We start from the raw sequence: 12,500 nt of genomic DNA, 5'->3' as shown, positions 1-12,500 counted from the left end.
AAAAAATCCTCGCATAATGGTCATTCTTATAATTTTTTTTCTTTACAGAACCCCCGCAGTTCCAATCAACGAATGGCCACCCCTTGAGCCTGGAGGCCCTGTAAAATTTTATGAAATCTCTACTACCCCTCATTTGCAAAAGTCACCGTTCAGGGAAAAGGTTGGTTGATGGAAATACGTTTTTCTTTTAGTCCCTATAACGAATAACTTAATTGGAATATTCATAAAAAAATAAGTTTTTTTTACCGTGATGAAATCAGAATTGAAACTGGTTTCTCCCTTTAAGCTTTTATGGCTAAATGATTCTTGTATTCAAACTTGTTCACTTGACTTTGGTTTTAGACCTAGTGTCGGAAGATGAGTATTCTTCATTTACTCACTCTTCGGATTCAAAATATTTAAAGGCATTTAAACGGTATTTAAGATGTTTAAACCATACACTGAAATCTGTAAAAAGTACTAAATCAAGAGTTCATTGTAGCAATATTTTGTTATTGTATAGGATCTTACTCATAAGCTAAACTTTTGTTGCTTTAATAAGACTATGTTTATCCCAAAGAGATGTAACTTCTGGTATAATCTTAGAACTTAAAATGGAGTAAACAGCATTTGAAGGTAAATACTGCAATTTTTTTATCAACTCCATTAATTTATACCAAGATATTTTCCAAATATTTTACCTTCAGTATTTGGTCTTATTAATTTTCATATAATTTTCACGCTTGTATTATTTCTTCACATTCTTTTATTTTATTTTGTTTTTATTTGATTTAACTAGAAGAATTCTTAAGTCACTTTTGTTTGTTGAAACGTCACAGACTGTCCGTATTTGAAGTGTCTTTTCCCGAATTTCACAGGAGGCGAACTTCTGGCTGCAGACTGTACCCCTGATGACACAAAAGAGAAATGACCCAGAGGAAGGGGGCTTCCAGAGGCACATGCCCTGGGTAATTGGTGCCATATTGACATATATTTCAATCGCTCTTATGAATCGCAGAAATTAATCCTTCTTATTATCACAAAATGATCGACTGCATAAAGCTATACTGTTTGTTACTCTGTTGTGAAGACTGGCATAATTTTTTTACCCTTTCTATTCTCAGAAGGTTCCATAACTTCTGCAATAACATTGTTGGGATATTCTTCTCTCCATAGACTAGCAGAAGTACCCTGGAATCTCCATTAACCTCTTAAAAATAATTAGAACAATTTCCTTTACTGTATTTCAAAAGGAATATTCATTATTCTTGGTTGTGTTTAAACCTGTATGTTTGTACGACATTTTTGTAGTCCTTGCAGTTTTATCACTTATGAAGTCGCGATGATCACTTGCTTCGCGGTGCTTGTGTGTTTTTATTTTAGATGCTTGTTTATCCATTTTGTAGTCATCGACTTTGTCTACAATTGTTTTTAACTCAATAATAATGTTAATAATGATAGATATTTCTTGCTTTTTTTAATTCATTATAAATTAAAAATTCTACACGACGGGCACCTTAACAGAAAAAGAAATTTTCATTTTCTTAATTAAAATATCCGATATGTTATGATACATCTACATTTTTTAAATTATACTCTTGACTCTTTCTGCCTCATTAGAAGGAAGAAAATATTTTCTTAATTAGCATAAAGTCCTGGAGAGGAAATCCTTTATTAATTAGCTGGAAAGCAAATACCCAAGAAGCTTTTCGGAGGAATTAAAATTACATGAGAATAAGTCAGTGAAAGCTGATCAAGATGACAGTATTGAATACTGGAAGGAAATTAAGAATATTCAAAATCAGGGCTAAATAAAGAAATTCTCATTTTTAATTATGTATTTTTCTTTTCATGCAGGTTATTTTATTTTGTTCGATCTTACTTTGTATGATAATGTCTTAGACTTATTACAAATGAATGTTTTTTTTTTTACTTTTCCAGGATTTGAGAGTCTGTTTGTGATTGCGAGCATAGAATTAAAAAGAAGAGATAATTGGCCCAATAGGTACCCTTTCATGCTTCTTGGATAAATATCAATAGATGTACAGAAACAGACAACGATACAAACAGATAAACACACACGTGCAAACACATAAAAGTTCTTGAAAATGTAGTCAAGCATATAAATCATCCAAAAACATATAGATTAATAACATCTCATTTTGAGAGCCCAGTCCAACTGGAATAGGTCATCTCTTTTCACCGAAGATTTCCTCCAGACATATTTAGATAACTACATCCAAATTAGTCAGCGTTTTTGTAAATTGGCCTCTCGGTCTGATAATAAAGGGATTTTTCTCTCCGTCTTGATTGAGATTTTCAAGTTGAGGGAATTGAACGGATGGGGGCAATTATTCTCCTCCTCTCTCACAATAGAATCTTTCGGGAACCAAAGAAGAAATGAGACTCCAGTATTTTATCTCTAGGGATCAGGAATACAATGAAAAAGATTGTTTTTCCCGGAGCTGGCAGACCTCTTATTAGCTGAGAGAGAGAGAGAGAGAGAGAGAGAGAGAGAGAGAGAGAGAGAGGATATATATATATATATATATATATATATATATATATATATATATATATATATATATATATATATATATATATATATATATATATATATATATACTTTTTTTCAGAGGCAGGTCCCCCTTTCAGTTAGCAATAAACTGGCAAGTCATTTAGCAGGAAAAACACTTTTTGTCAACTCGCTCATTTAACTTTTGGGTTTCGTTTACACCAGTTGTGGTCTACATTAGCCCGTTTTAAAAGCAGTTGAATTTTTTCCACTAGGTGATCCCACTACCTGGTGGAATTAATGTGAAAGTTATTATTTCGCCCAGGATAAATTATCATCGAAAGACATTATAATGTTTCCCACATCTGGGTTGATGGTTTTTTTTTTTTAAAAAGTGATATGTGAGCAGCGTCCCAACATTATCTCTTTTTTAAGCAACATCTCCTCTTTCATTTCCAGTTTCACCAAAATATATAAGTTTACGCAAATATGAGACTGTGCAACAATAATGCCTTTTAATTTGGTAGAAACTGAATAAGGTTAACCTTCCTAATATATTTCTTGAAGACATTAGCCATATCTATGGAAAATATAAAAAAAAAATTAAAAAGAAAACATTCATTAGAAACAAGTTTTCATGTAAACAAAACCTTCCCTACATATGCAAATGCAATTCTTCGAGGAACCTTCTCCTTATCTCATTCCAAGAATATCTTCAAGAATGATCTAACAAAACCAGTTAATTATACCTCGTTTCCCTTGTCTGCCCTGATGAGCTTAATCCTTCGTCTCCAGCATTCATTGTCCAACTTCATTACAAGGACTCACTTCCAGAATCCACCTTCCATCACTCCGACTGAATGTCTTTCAACTTGAAGGCACAGCTTTGTTCAGTAAGGACATTCGTTGTGTACACACACACACACACATACACACATATATATATATATATACTATATATATGTATATATATATATATATATATATATATATATATATATATATATATATATATATATATATATATATATATATATATATATATATATATATATATGTATGTATATATATATATATATATATATATATATATATATATATATATATATATATATATATATATATATATATATATATATATATATATATATATATATGTATGTATATACTGTATATATATGTATATATATACATATATATATATATATATATATATATATATATATATATTTAAATATGTTACAGTCAAACTGTGAAATCAGTCATTTCGTGAAATGACTGAAATTTCAGGCAGATAGCGAAATGCACTTAGGGGACATTTGATCCCCCAGGAGCTAGTACTAAAAACGGCGAAACAGTGAGTCACCTACACTGTTTCGCCGGGTTTAGTACTAGTCCCTGGGGGTCAAATGTATTTCATAAATGTTTAGTACTAGCTCCTGGGGGATTAAATGTCCCTAAGTGCATTTCGCTATCTGCCTGAAATTTCAGTCATTTCACGAAATGACTGATTTCACAGTTTGACTGTACACACACACACACACACACACACACACACATATATATATATATATATATATATATATATATATATATATATATATATATATATATATATATATATATATATATATATATATATATATATATATATATATATATATATATATATATATATATATATATATATAAATATATATATATATATATATATATATATATATATATATATATATATATATATATATATATATACTATATATATATATATATATATATATATATATGTATATATATACACACATGTAGTCAATAATTAATTTGTTTATTTATTCATTGCATGAAGTTGCATTGCAGTAGTGTCTGCAACGATTTCGAAGTTCACTTTTATTAAACGTTGTTTGTCGAGAAACTCAAAGATACACGACCATTGATTTTAAGATTTGCACGTGAAAGACTTCAAAAATTATTCTGGGACAACGACGAGGTCTTGTGTCTTGAGATCAAATGTATAAAGACACATGATCATTCAGTCTTGAGGTAGATAACCCTTCAAAATTGATAGAGAGAGAGAGAGAGAGAGAGAGAGAGAGAGAGAGAGAGAGAGAGAGAGATATCTTATGAGCATCTTATAAATTGTTTTTCTCCGCTTTATTCTGGATTATCCGTTATGGTCCCTCCGTGTTCATATATATTTTGACATAGTGATAAATCTCCACGTTTGGTAACTTCTTAGCAACGTATTCATACATGATAACTTTCTTGACTTGTCTGCCTCATTTTATATCTCCCTTGTTTATGATCTGTCTTGGAAATACTCGTCAGATACACCTGTTAAAATGTTTTAGGAACAATTTACGTTAATTTGTCTTCCCATCTAAATGCTGTGTAAGGTTCAGTCCCATAACGTTTCTTCGTCTGTAACACAATATTTCCCCTACTGATCTATCCATTTGACAATGCCAGGCTCTGTACCCATGTCATTTCCAGAATAATTGTCATGAACGTCTGATCGAGCTTTATAATTGTCCCTGCGACATTTATACCTAACTATTTACAATTCAGCAATATGCGGGAACCTTCAGTATCCCTGGATTATAACTGACTTAGAATTAATATTACTCTGTCATATTTCTGACAAGATTTGCCGAGTGTAATTGCAGTTATACAGTTTTTATGGTGCAGTAAGGTGTAATTATTATGTTCTTCCAGTCAGTGTTAAATGAATACAACTATACAAAAGATTTGAAGGTGTGGTTACATTAGAGTCCAGTTTCCTATAACAATAAACTTCAAAAGGCAAACGTACTCCTATAACACACACAATCTGAGATGAAAATGGTAGCATAAGTTGCTAAGTTACTTTAAGCAAAATGTTTTGTCGTCTTCCGAACGAGTGTCCTGGCGATAGAAGTCATATTATACTAACCTGGCCTGTTATGACGAGATAATTCGAACCAAAATCCTACTTCATTAGCAGGAGTCAGTCCCAGAATCCAGGTTTCATCGCCTCTGGTTAATGACTTCTGCTTCCGGGAAGCCTTGGATCATGACCAAATCATAACATGTTCCTGTGTCAAGTTTTTCAAACGTCTTATGTTTTTACCTATAAGAAGATTCATGTAAATGACGCATCACCACCACAACATTTTGTCGTAAAGCCTATATGAAAACCAATTGCCTGATAATTTAAGTAAAAAGCTGAAACATACACAGATTAGCACACATTCATAAATGTACATAAGAAGCGCTCAAAGGAAAGGTGAAAGGAGAGATTGTGGAAACTGAACTTTCGTCTGTATTTCAAGACCTGATCACAGTAACACACACATATAGATATATATGTGTGTACGTGTGTGCGTGTGTACAGATAGATATATAGATAGATAGACAGATAGCTAAGATATGACTAGTTGCCTACAAAAGTTAAGAAAAAATATTTGAATAATTAAAGTATATGCCTTCAGGATTAATTTCTTTTAAATAAACAAGAACGGATATAATAACATCGATAATGGAGTAAGCCGTAGTGACGAGGAGTTTGGTGAATTTAGGGGACATATAATTGACATAAAAATTTAAATGAAAATTAGGTTTTTCATTGAAGTACATAAAATTTTCAGTTCTGTATTTTTTATCTAATTCATTTAGAAGACAACCATGGGTACATCAAGCAATGCTATAACTGAAACGCTCCACGTAAGCCTTGAAATCTGATCACCCTATAGTCAATAAAAGACCCCTAATTAGTTTCGATAATTAGAGCAATCTTGAGGAAGCAGTATGAACTAAGAAGTGTCACCGTATCTCACTACATTGACGATTAACATATCTATTAATCTATTTATACAGAAATTTTCATTATGGAAATTATTCATACAGGAGATTGATGTATGCGGATGCTATTTAATGATTGATATGCTACATTAGCTATTAATTTATTTATTTTATTACGCATCATAAGGTTAACCCTGATGGAAAACAAGAACTCGTATACGGTATTCAAATGAATAACAAGCATTTTCCCAGAGGCTGATAGTTCTGCTGAAATCGTTTGAAAAGAAAGCAAGTAAAAATTGCGCTGAAGTTCCTTCGGCCCGATCGAGTTTTCTGTACAGCGTATAATGCCGTATGAAACTCTCAGCCACCACCCATGAAACTCTCAGCCGTGGCCAGTTAAACTTTCAGCCACTGTCCGGTGGTGGCCTGTGTTGTTGGCACCTATCACAGTACCAGACACACGATCATGGCTAACTTTAACCTTAAATAAAATAAAAACTACTGAGGCTAGAGGGCTGCAATTTGTTATGTTTGATGATTGGGGATGGATTATTGACATACCTATTTGCAGCCCTCTAGCCTAAGTAGTTTTTAAGATCTGCGGGCGGACAGAGAAGCGGAGACGGACAAATAAATAGTCATCTCAATAGTTTTCTTTCACAGAAAACTAAAAAAGAAATTTTTTTTTGTGAAATTCCTAAATAGCACCAACGTTCCTGATCTAAGATCCTGATTCATTTAAGCTTCACCTCCGTTTGAGTTTCCTCTTTTTCTCCCCTTACCGGAATTTCAAATTGCCGTAAGTTCACTTTACGGAGCCGATTTCATCAATTTCTTTGACCCGAATGGATTTTCCCGGTCGTTTTCTCTTCCAGGCATGTGATACTAATCGCGGAAGAGGTCACGGGACTCAATGACTCTCAAATGAAGTAATGCATTTGCACTGGGCGAGAACGTCTATATTTAATTAACTCTCAAATGATGAAGGTGCCCTCAGACTGACGATGGAAAGGGAAATGTTTGAAGACTTATCTTGTTGAAGTGCAGTTCACTCATACAATTTTTTTTAACTGATGGAACGGTTTAATATTACATACATAGCTAGGGAAAGTTCTGGCTATCAAAAAATATATTTGATTCAATTTTTCGTTTCCTCTTCCGCTTACCCACAAAGAAAATTGAAAATAGTTTATTCTGGAGATAAAGCTTTGTTCGTATTAGCTTTTGTGGGAAAATGAAGGATTGTAAATGTTGCAGAACACTTTTAAAAATTCAAATGGCAGAACACCTGGGATACTCATCCTGTGCTAAGGCTTCACTGATCGTTTTTTGTTATTTTAGAATGATCTTTCCCATTTATCATTTTAAAATCTAAGCTCATTAAATCTTATCATCATTATTATTTTTATCATCATTACTAGTAGTAGTAGTAGTAGTAGAAGTAGTAGTAGTATTCAAAATGCTGGAAGGGTTATGTCACCTGCGATTTGCACTCTTATTTTTCTGGCTCAAAAACCTTGCCGCTTTTAAAACCTAAATAACCATAAAGGTTACGCAACGCTACTTTATGGAAAACCATGTTAAAGATCATTCCTAGCTCACTAAATTCATCTTTCACAACGACTCTCTATTAGAGGCTCCCTAAAAAGAATAAAAAAATATAATATATATCGGTTGTTCAATGTAGCTTAAGAAAATAGTTTGTAAGAGCATTTTAATTAAAACTAATTAAAACTAAATATTTATCACTCTAGATCGGGTGATCAAAGAGATTTATATGTGTAGTTTAATTCCAAATCAAACAGCCGCAAGTGACCTATAAATGTTTGTAAAGTATCGTAAATTTCATATCAAATAAAAAAAAAAAGTGTGTAGCAGGGATGTTACGAACAAAGGAAAACTTTTAAAGCATATATCTTAACATCTTGGGTTGTTCATGGTGAACATATTTACTTAAACTTTTGTGTAATATCCTATTACTTAGTTATTATCTCATTATTATATTACATATAAAGATAAGTAAATGATGGCTATATTTGCCCCCCTAACATCTCACACTGCATTAGCTACTTTCCAGTGGCAAGATTCTGGCTGCGTATTTTACATATCCCGTGGGGGGGAGGCGGGGATGATGTCGGACGTTCGTTAATTCCGGCTAATGAAAGGAGGAGGAAGAGGGGAGGAAGTGGAGGTTTAGGAAAACCATATTGAAAGGAAAGAGAGACAGAAAGGGACAGGTCTGAAGTTAGGAAAGGGGTTACGTGCACTGGCTTGAAAAAAAACTCTAGGCAGAAGGTGAGGAACCAATTTGCAGGACAGGATAACAGGGAAAGACATCTACGAATTGACATATAGGTAGGCAGAGTAGCCTATTTTTATTCTGGAATAAAGTGGGGTTAATGAGATTCCTAATTATATCAAAAGCGTTGAACGGGCAGTGAGGCGAGGAAACAGGCCCACTCTTCAAATACTGAAAGTACCTATAGGTGTTAATTCATGCAGAATCACTCTAGTTCATCAAAGGGACAGAGGTTTAAAGGTCTCGGCGGGTAATTACTTTGGTAATGAGATGCCTGTACTCTCCAGGGCTATGGTGCTCCCTTTGATACCGGCAATGAAGTAAGGGAAGGGCGTATGTGCTTTATTCTAATTCTAGACGTCAGATGGCGTAAGATTCCTTGAAAATTATGACTTTAAGTGAAAACCTGCTCGCATTTACTCTCAACTTTCTCCTCTAGCCAACAACTTCAAAATCGTTCATTTTTTTTTTACTTTAGTTTCGCTTCATCATTTCAAAACAAAGATAAAAAAAAAATCTGTCCTTCAATAGAGATTCATTAAGAGAATACGATAAAAATTGTGATATATCTGGACTGGCCTCGCCAAAGACTTCAGAGTTCTAATGCTTGTTGGTTAATTAACCATCTTCTTTGACTGTAGTCTTTTTTATTCAAAACGTATATGCAAGAGTACTTTTTTTAACAACTCCTTTTAATGAAGTATTTGATTAAAATTAAAGTGGTATGGCGACGGGACATTTTACGGTTCGCGGTTGAAAAAAGGTAAAATAAGATGAAAAAGGGAAGAAGAAAATGAGGTAAAAATATGAGAATTGTGATCTTTTGTCTTCTTATAAATGAGTATGTGGGGGAGTCTATCAGACTAAAGAGACAGAAATTTGGAGAAGAATGTAAAACTTTGCCTTTTTCCTGTCAGATCAAAGCAATGTGCTAATCAAGAACATTGTAAAATCCTTGATGAAATGGATTCAGAATAATGAGCCATTCATTTCAGTCTTTTCCCTGTTTTTTGCTTATATTTCTGTAGATGCAAATTATGAAACAAATGCAGCTTTTCAGGAGGAAAATATATTGTCCATCAAAGTATTGGATATCCCTTTGTGAATGAAGCTTTTTACCAATGGCGCTTTCTTCTGAGAGCTATTTACAAAAGCACACAAATGCTTAGTGCAACTGCAGGGTTTTCTCCCGGTTCCACCCCTAGAACCTTGTACTTCGTCTCTTTTTCTTCTGGGTCTCTTTATCTTGATATCCAACCACTCCAACTTCTGTTTTCACTCTCTTCCTTGCTGAATGGCCGAAAGTGCCCCAGTGCTTTGCTTAACGGTGTAAATTTCATAAAATGAAAATTAAGAGCAAATTAAATTCAGTTGTGATCTAAACCAGTCTCAGTTTATATCTGCTCATGATTAAAAGTTTATTGATTAGTCCCCAGTCTCTATTGTACTCGTTACATCTATATATAAAGTTGCCCTTCAGTCAACAAACCTTTTCTCTGAATATTGTCTTCCTCATGCGGGGCAACGTGGAGATCTCATACATCAGCAAAAGACCTCTCTTTCCCAGGGGTGTCCCAGTCGCTCTCCGGAACTGCATTGGTCCAACTAAAATTGCAGAGCACAACTCTTTATAAAAACAGTATTATTCTCTTCATTTCAATCACTCGAGCAGCCTTACACTGTTCTGTTTCATTCACAGGAATAATCTGTCGATTTATTAACCCCTTATCGAACAATAAGCTGCTCTTGGTGTGAGAAATGCATGGAGTTATATTATTAAGCTTAAGACATTTGAGCAAAAGATAAGAACGAGAGAGAAATATCCTTCAAAACATATCTGGGATCGCTAAATCCCCAAGTCTAATTTGGATGTTTTCAACTACCAAAAGAAATACCTACCTCAGACGAACCGATACAGCAAGGCCAAAATTTTTTTATGTCGTATCGTTTCTTAGAACCTTCTTTTAATAATCTAACACAGTGTCCAGAAATCTGAGCTTTATATTTATCAAGGTAACTGAGATGGCATGTGAAACATCTCAGTATTGATACTCTTGTCATATAAAAGTTATTTTTAAAATAAAAGACACCAATTGTTTAAGAGGTATACTTCTAGAAACAACGCGCACAGGTCATAATTCAAAATTCTTAACAAGTGATTTATTCATTGGTTTTAAGGTTTAGTTGGCTGCCATAAAACGAACGAAATTGTTCCCTCTTGTTGCTCAATCACATCACCTTAGTCAGTGAAATATCGGTAATGTGAAGACATGTGAAGAGTATATTTCGTTTGCAACTAAGGTCTCGCGATTAATGTCATAAGAAAGCATATTTAATTTGAACTAGCGTCCTATTGTTATCACTGACACAATAATTAAGGCATATGGAGAACATATTATCATTGTATCTTATCCTCACTTAATCAATTATCTGATTTGGGGGGGGGGAGGCAAAAAACCGAGCGAGCCATTCCTCTGATAACTGAGAGAGCGGCTTCTACATAAATGGTGATTGAACTAAAATCCGGATTACCTTATATAGCTAAACAGCCACTGACGACATTTGGTTCCTGCTCCCATTTATATCGTTAACTTCTCAGCAGATATTATTATTCTTAGAAGGTAACTCATTTCCTTCAATACAAAAATTTCCTCTCCACGTTGTCATATAATAAGCACGCCATATTAGTGGGCGCTGCCGTAAGGGAGAGCTATCGAATATTTTCCCTCGATAGTCAAAGATCACGTAAGAAGGCAACGGTGGTCAACGATATTTTTATAACTTGTTTTTCTTTAAATAAAGGCCTACTCAGTGATATATTTCCCAATAACTCCTCTTCCAGGAATTGATAAAAACAGGAGGAGCTTCCAGATGGTACTTATATAGGTAGGGAGGGAGTCTGAGAGAGAGAGAGAGAGAGAGAGAGAGAGAGAGAGAGAGAGAGAGAGAGAGAGAGAGAGAGAGAGAGAGGTTTTTCAATATCCTGGTAAAAGCCGGGAAACTCAGAGTTTTTTACTTAGTCAGCTTTGATAAGAATGATAGTCGTATGAAAAATATTTTTCCGAGATAAGATTTAGTGAAGTGAATTTCAATATGAAGATAAAGGAATCGTTCTCGTCGGAATGACTGATATCTATTTATAGACAAACAGAAAGGACTAAAAGTCATGTGAATAATGATAGTATGAAGATAAAAGAATGACTGATATCTATTTATAGACAAACAGAAAGGACTAAAAGTCATGTGAATAATGATAGTATGAAGATAAAGGAATGACTGATATCTATTTATAGACAAACAGAAAGGACTAAAAGTCATGTGAATAATGATAGTATGAAGATAAAATAATGACTATATCTATTTATAGACAAACAGAAAGGACTAAAAGTCATGTGAATAATAATAGATACAGCACGAGGAGAAAATTACTATAAGAAAGGTGAAAATAAATTTGATGTTAGTTTTGGTAAACAGATTAACGCAACAAATTTTAGGTGTAGCGAAAGGATAATTTAATCGGATCAAAAGTTGGAAGCCTTTCTTATAAGGAAACAATTTACAAAAATAATCGTATAATGATGACATTATCTTGACTGATTCGAAAGCATAATGGTCCTAAACGAAGGTTCTTTTGCCAACGGAATCCTCCAGACGTCCTTCAGCCACTCCGAAGGGTGTCTCGTGCCTTACTGGGTCCCACTTCTCTGGTTCTTAAATTAGAGAAATATTAAGTCCTTTGATTGTGTTTGAAATATATATATATATATATATATATATATATATATATATATATATATATATATATATATATATATATATATATATATATATGTGTGTGTGTGTGTATATATATATGTATGTATGCATGTATAAAAATATATATGTATATATATATGAAGATAAAAAGGCCCATAAAACACTATTTGA

The 12,500-nt window shown here is 33.4% G+C and overlaps 1 protein-coding gene across 3 annotated transcripts in view; it reads left to right on the top strand.

Annotated features, from left to right (window-relative positions):
- Nucleotides 1-1,812, top strand: part of LOC136842657 (esterase E4-like) — a 14,462-nt gene extending 12,650 nt beyond the window's left edge. For all 3 annotated transcript variants that reach the window (XM_067110285.1, XM_067110284.1, XM_067110286.1), the window contains exons 12-13: nucleotides 49-160; nucleotides 858-1,812. In XM_067110285.1, coding sequence (XP_066966386.1) covers nucleotides 49-160; nucleotides 858-1,004 — 259 coding nt within the window. In that variant the 3' untranslated portion in view covers nucleotides 1,005-1,812. The remainder of the gene's footprint in view (nucleotides 1-48; nucleotides 161-857) is intronic.
- Nucleotides 1,813-12,500: the final 10,688 nt, after the last annotated feature.

This window comes from Macrobrachium rosenbergii, chromosome 10 (genome assembly GCF_040412425.1).
Source record: "Macrobrachium rosenbergii isolate ZJJX-2024 chromosome 10, ASM4041242v1, whole genome shotgun sequence".
In the NCBI taxonomy this organism is placed as follows: domain Eukaryota; kingdom Metazoa; phylum Arthropoda; class Malacostraca; order Decapoda; family Palaemonidae; genus Macrobrachium; species Macrobrachium rosenbergii.
This window is presented reverse-complemented; position numbering and strand designations above follow the sequence as displayed.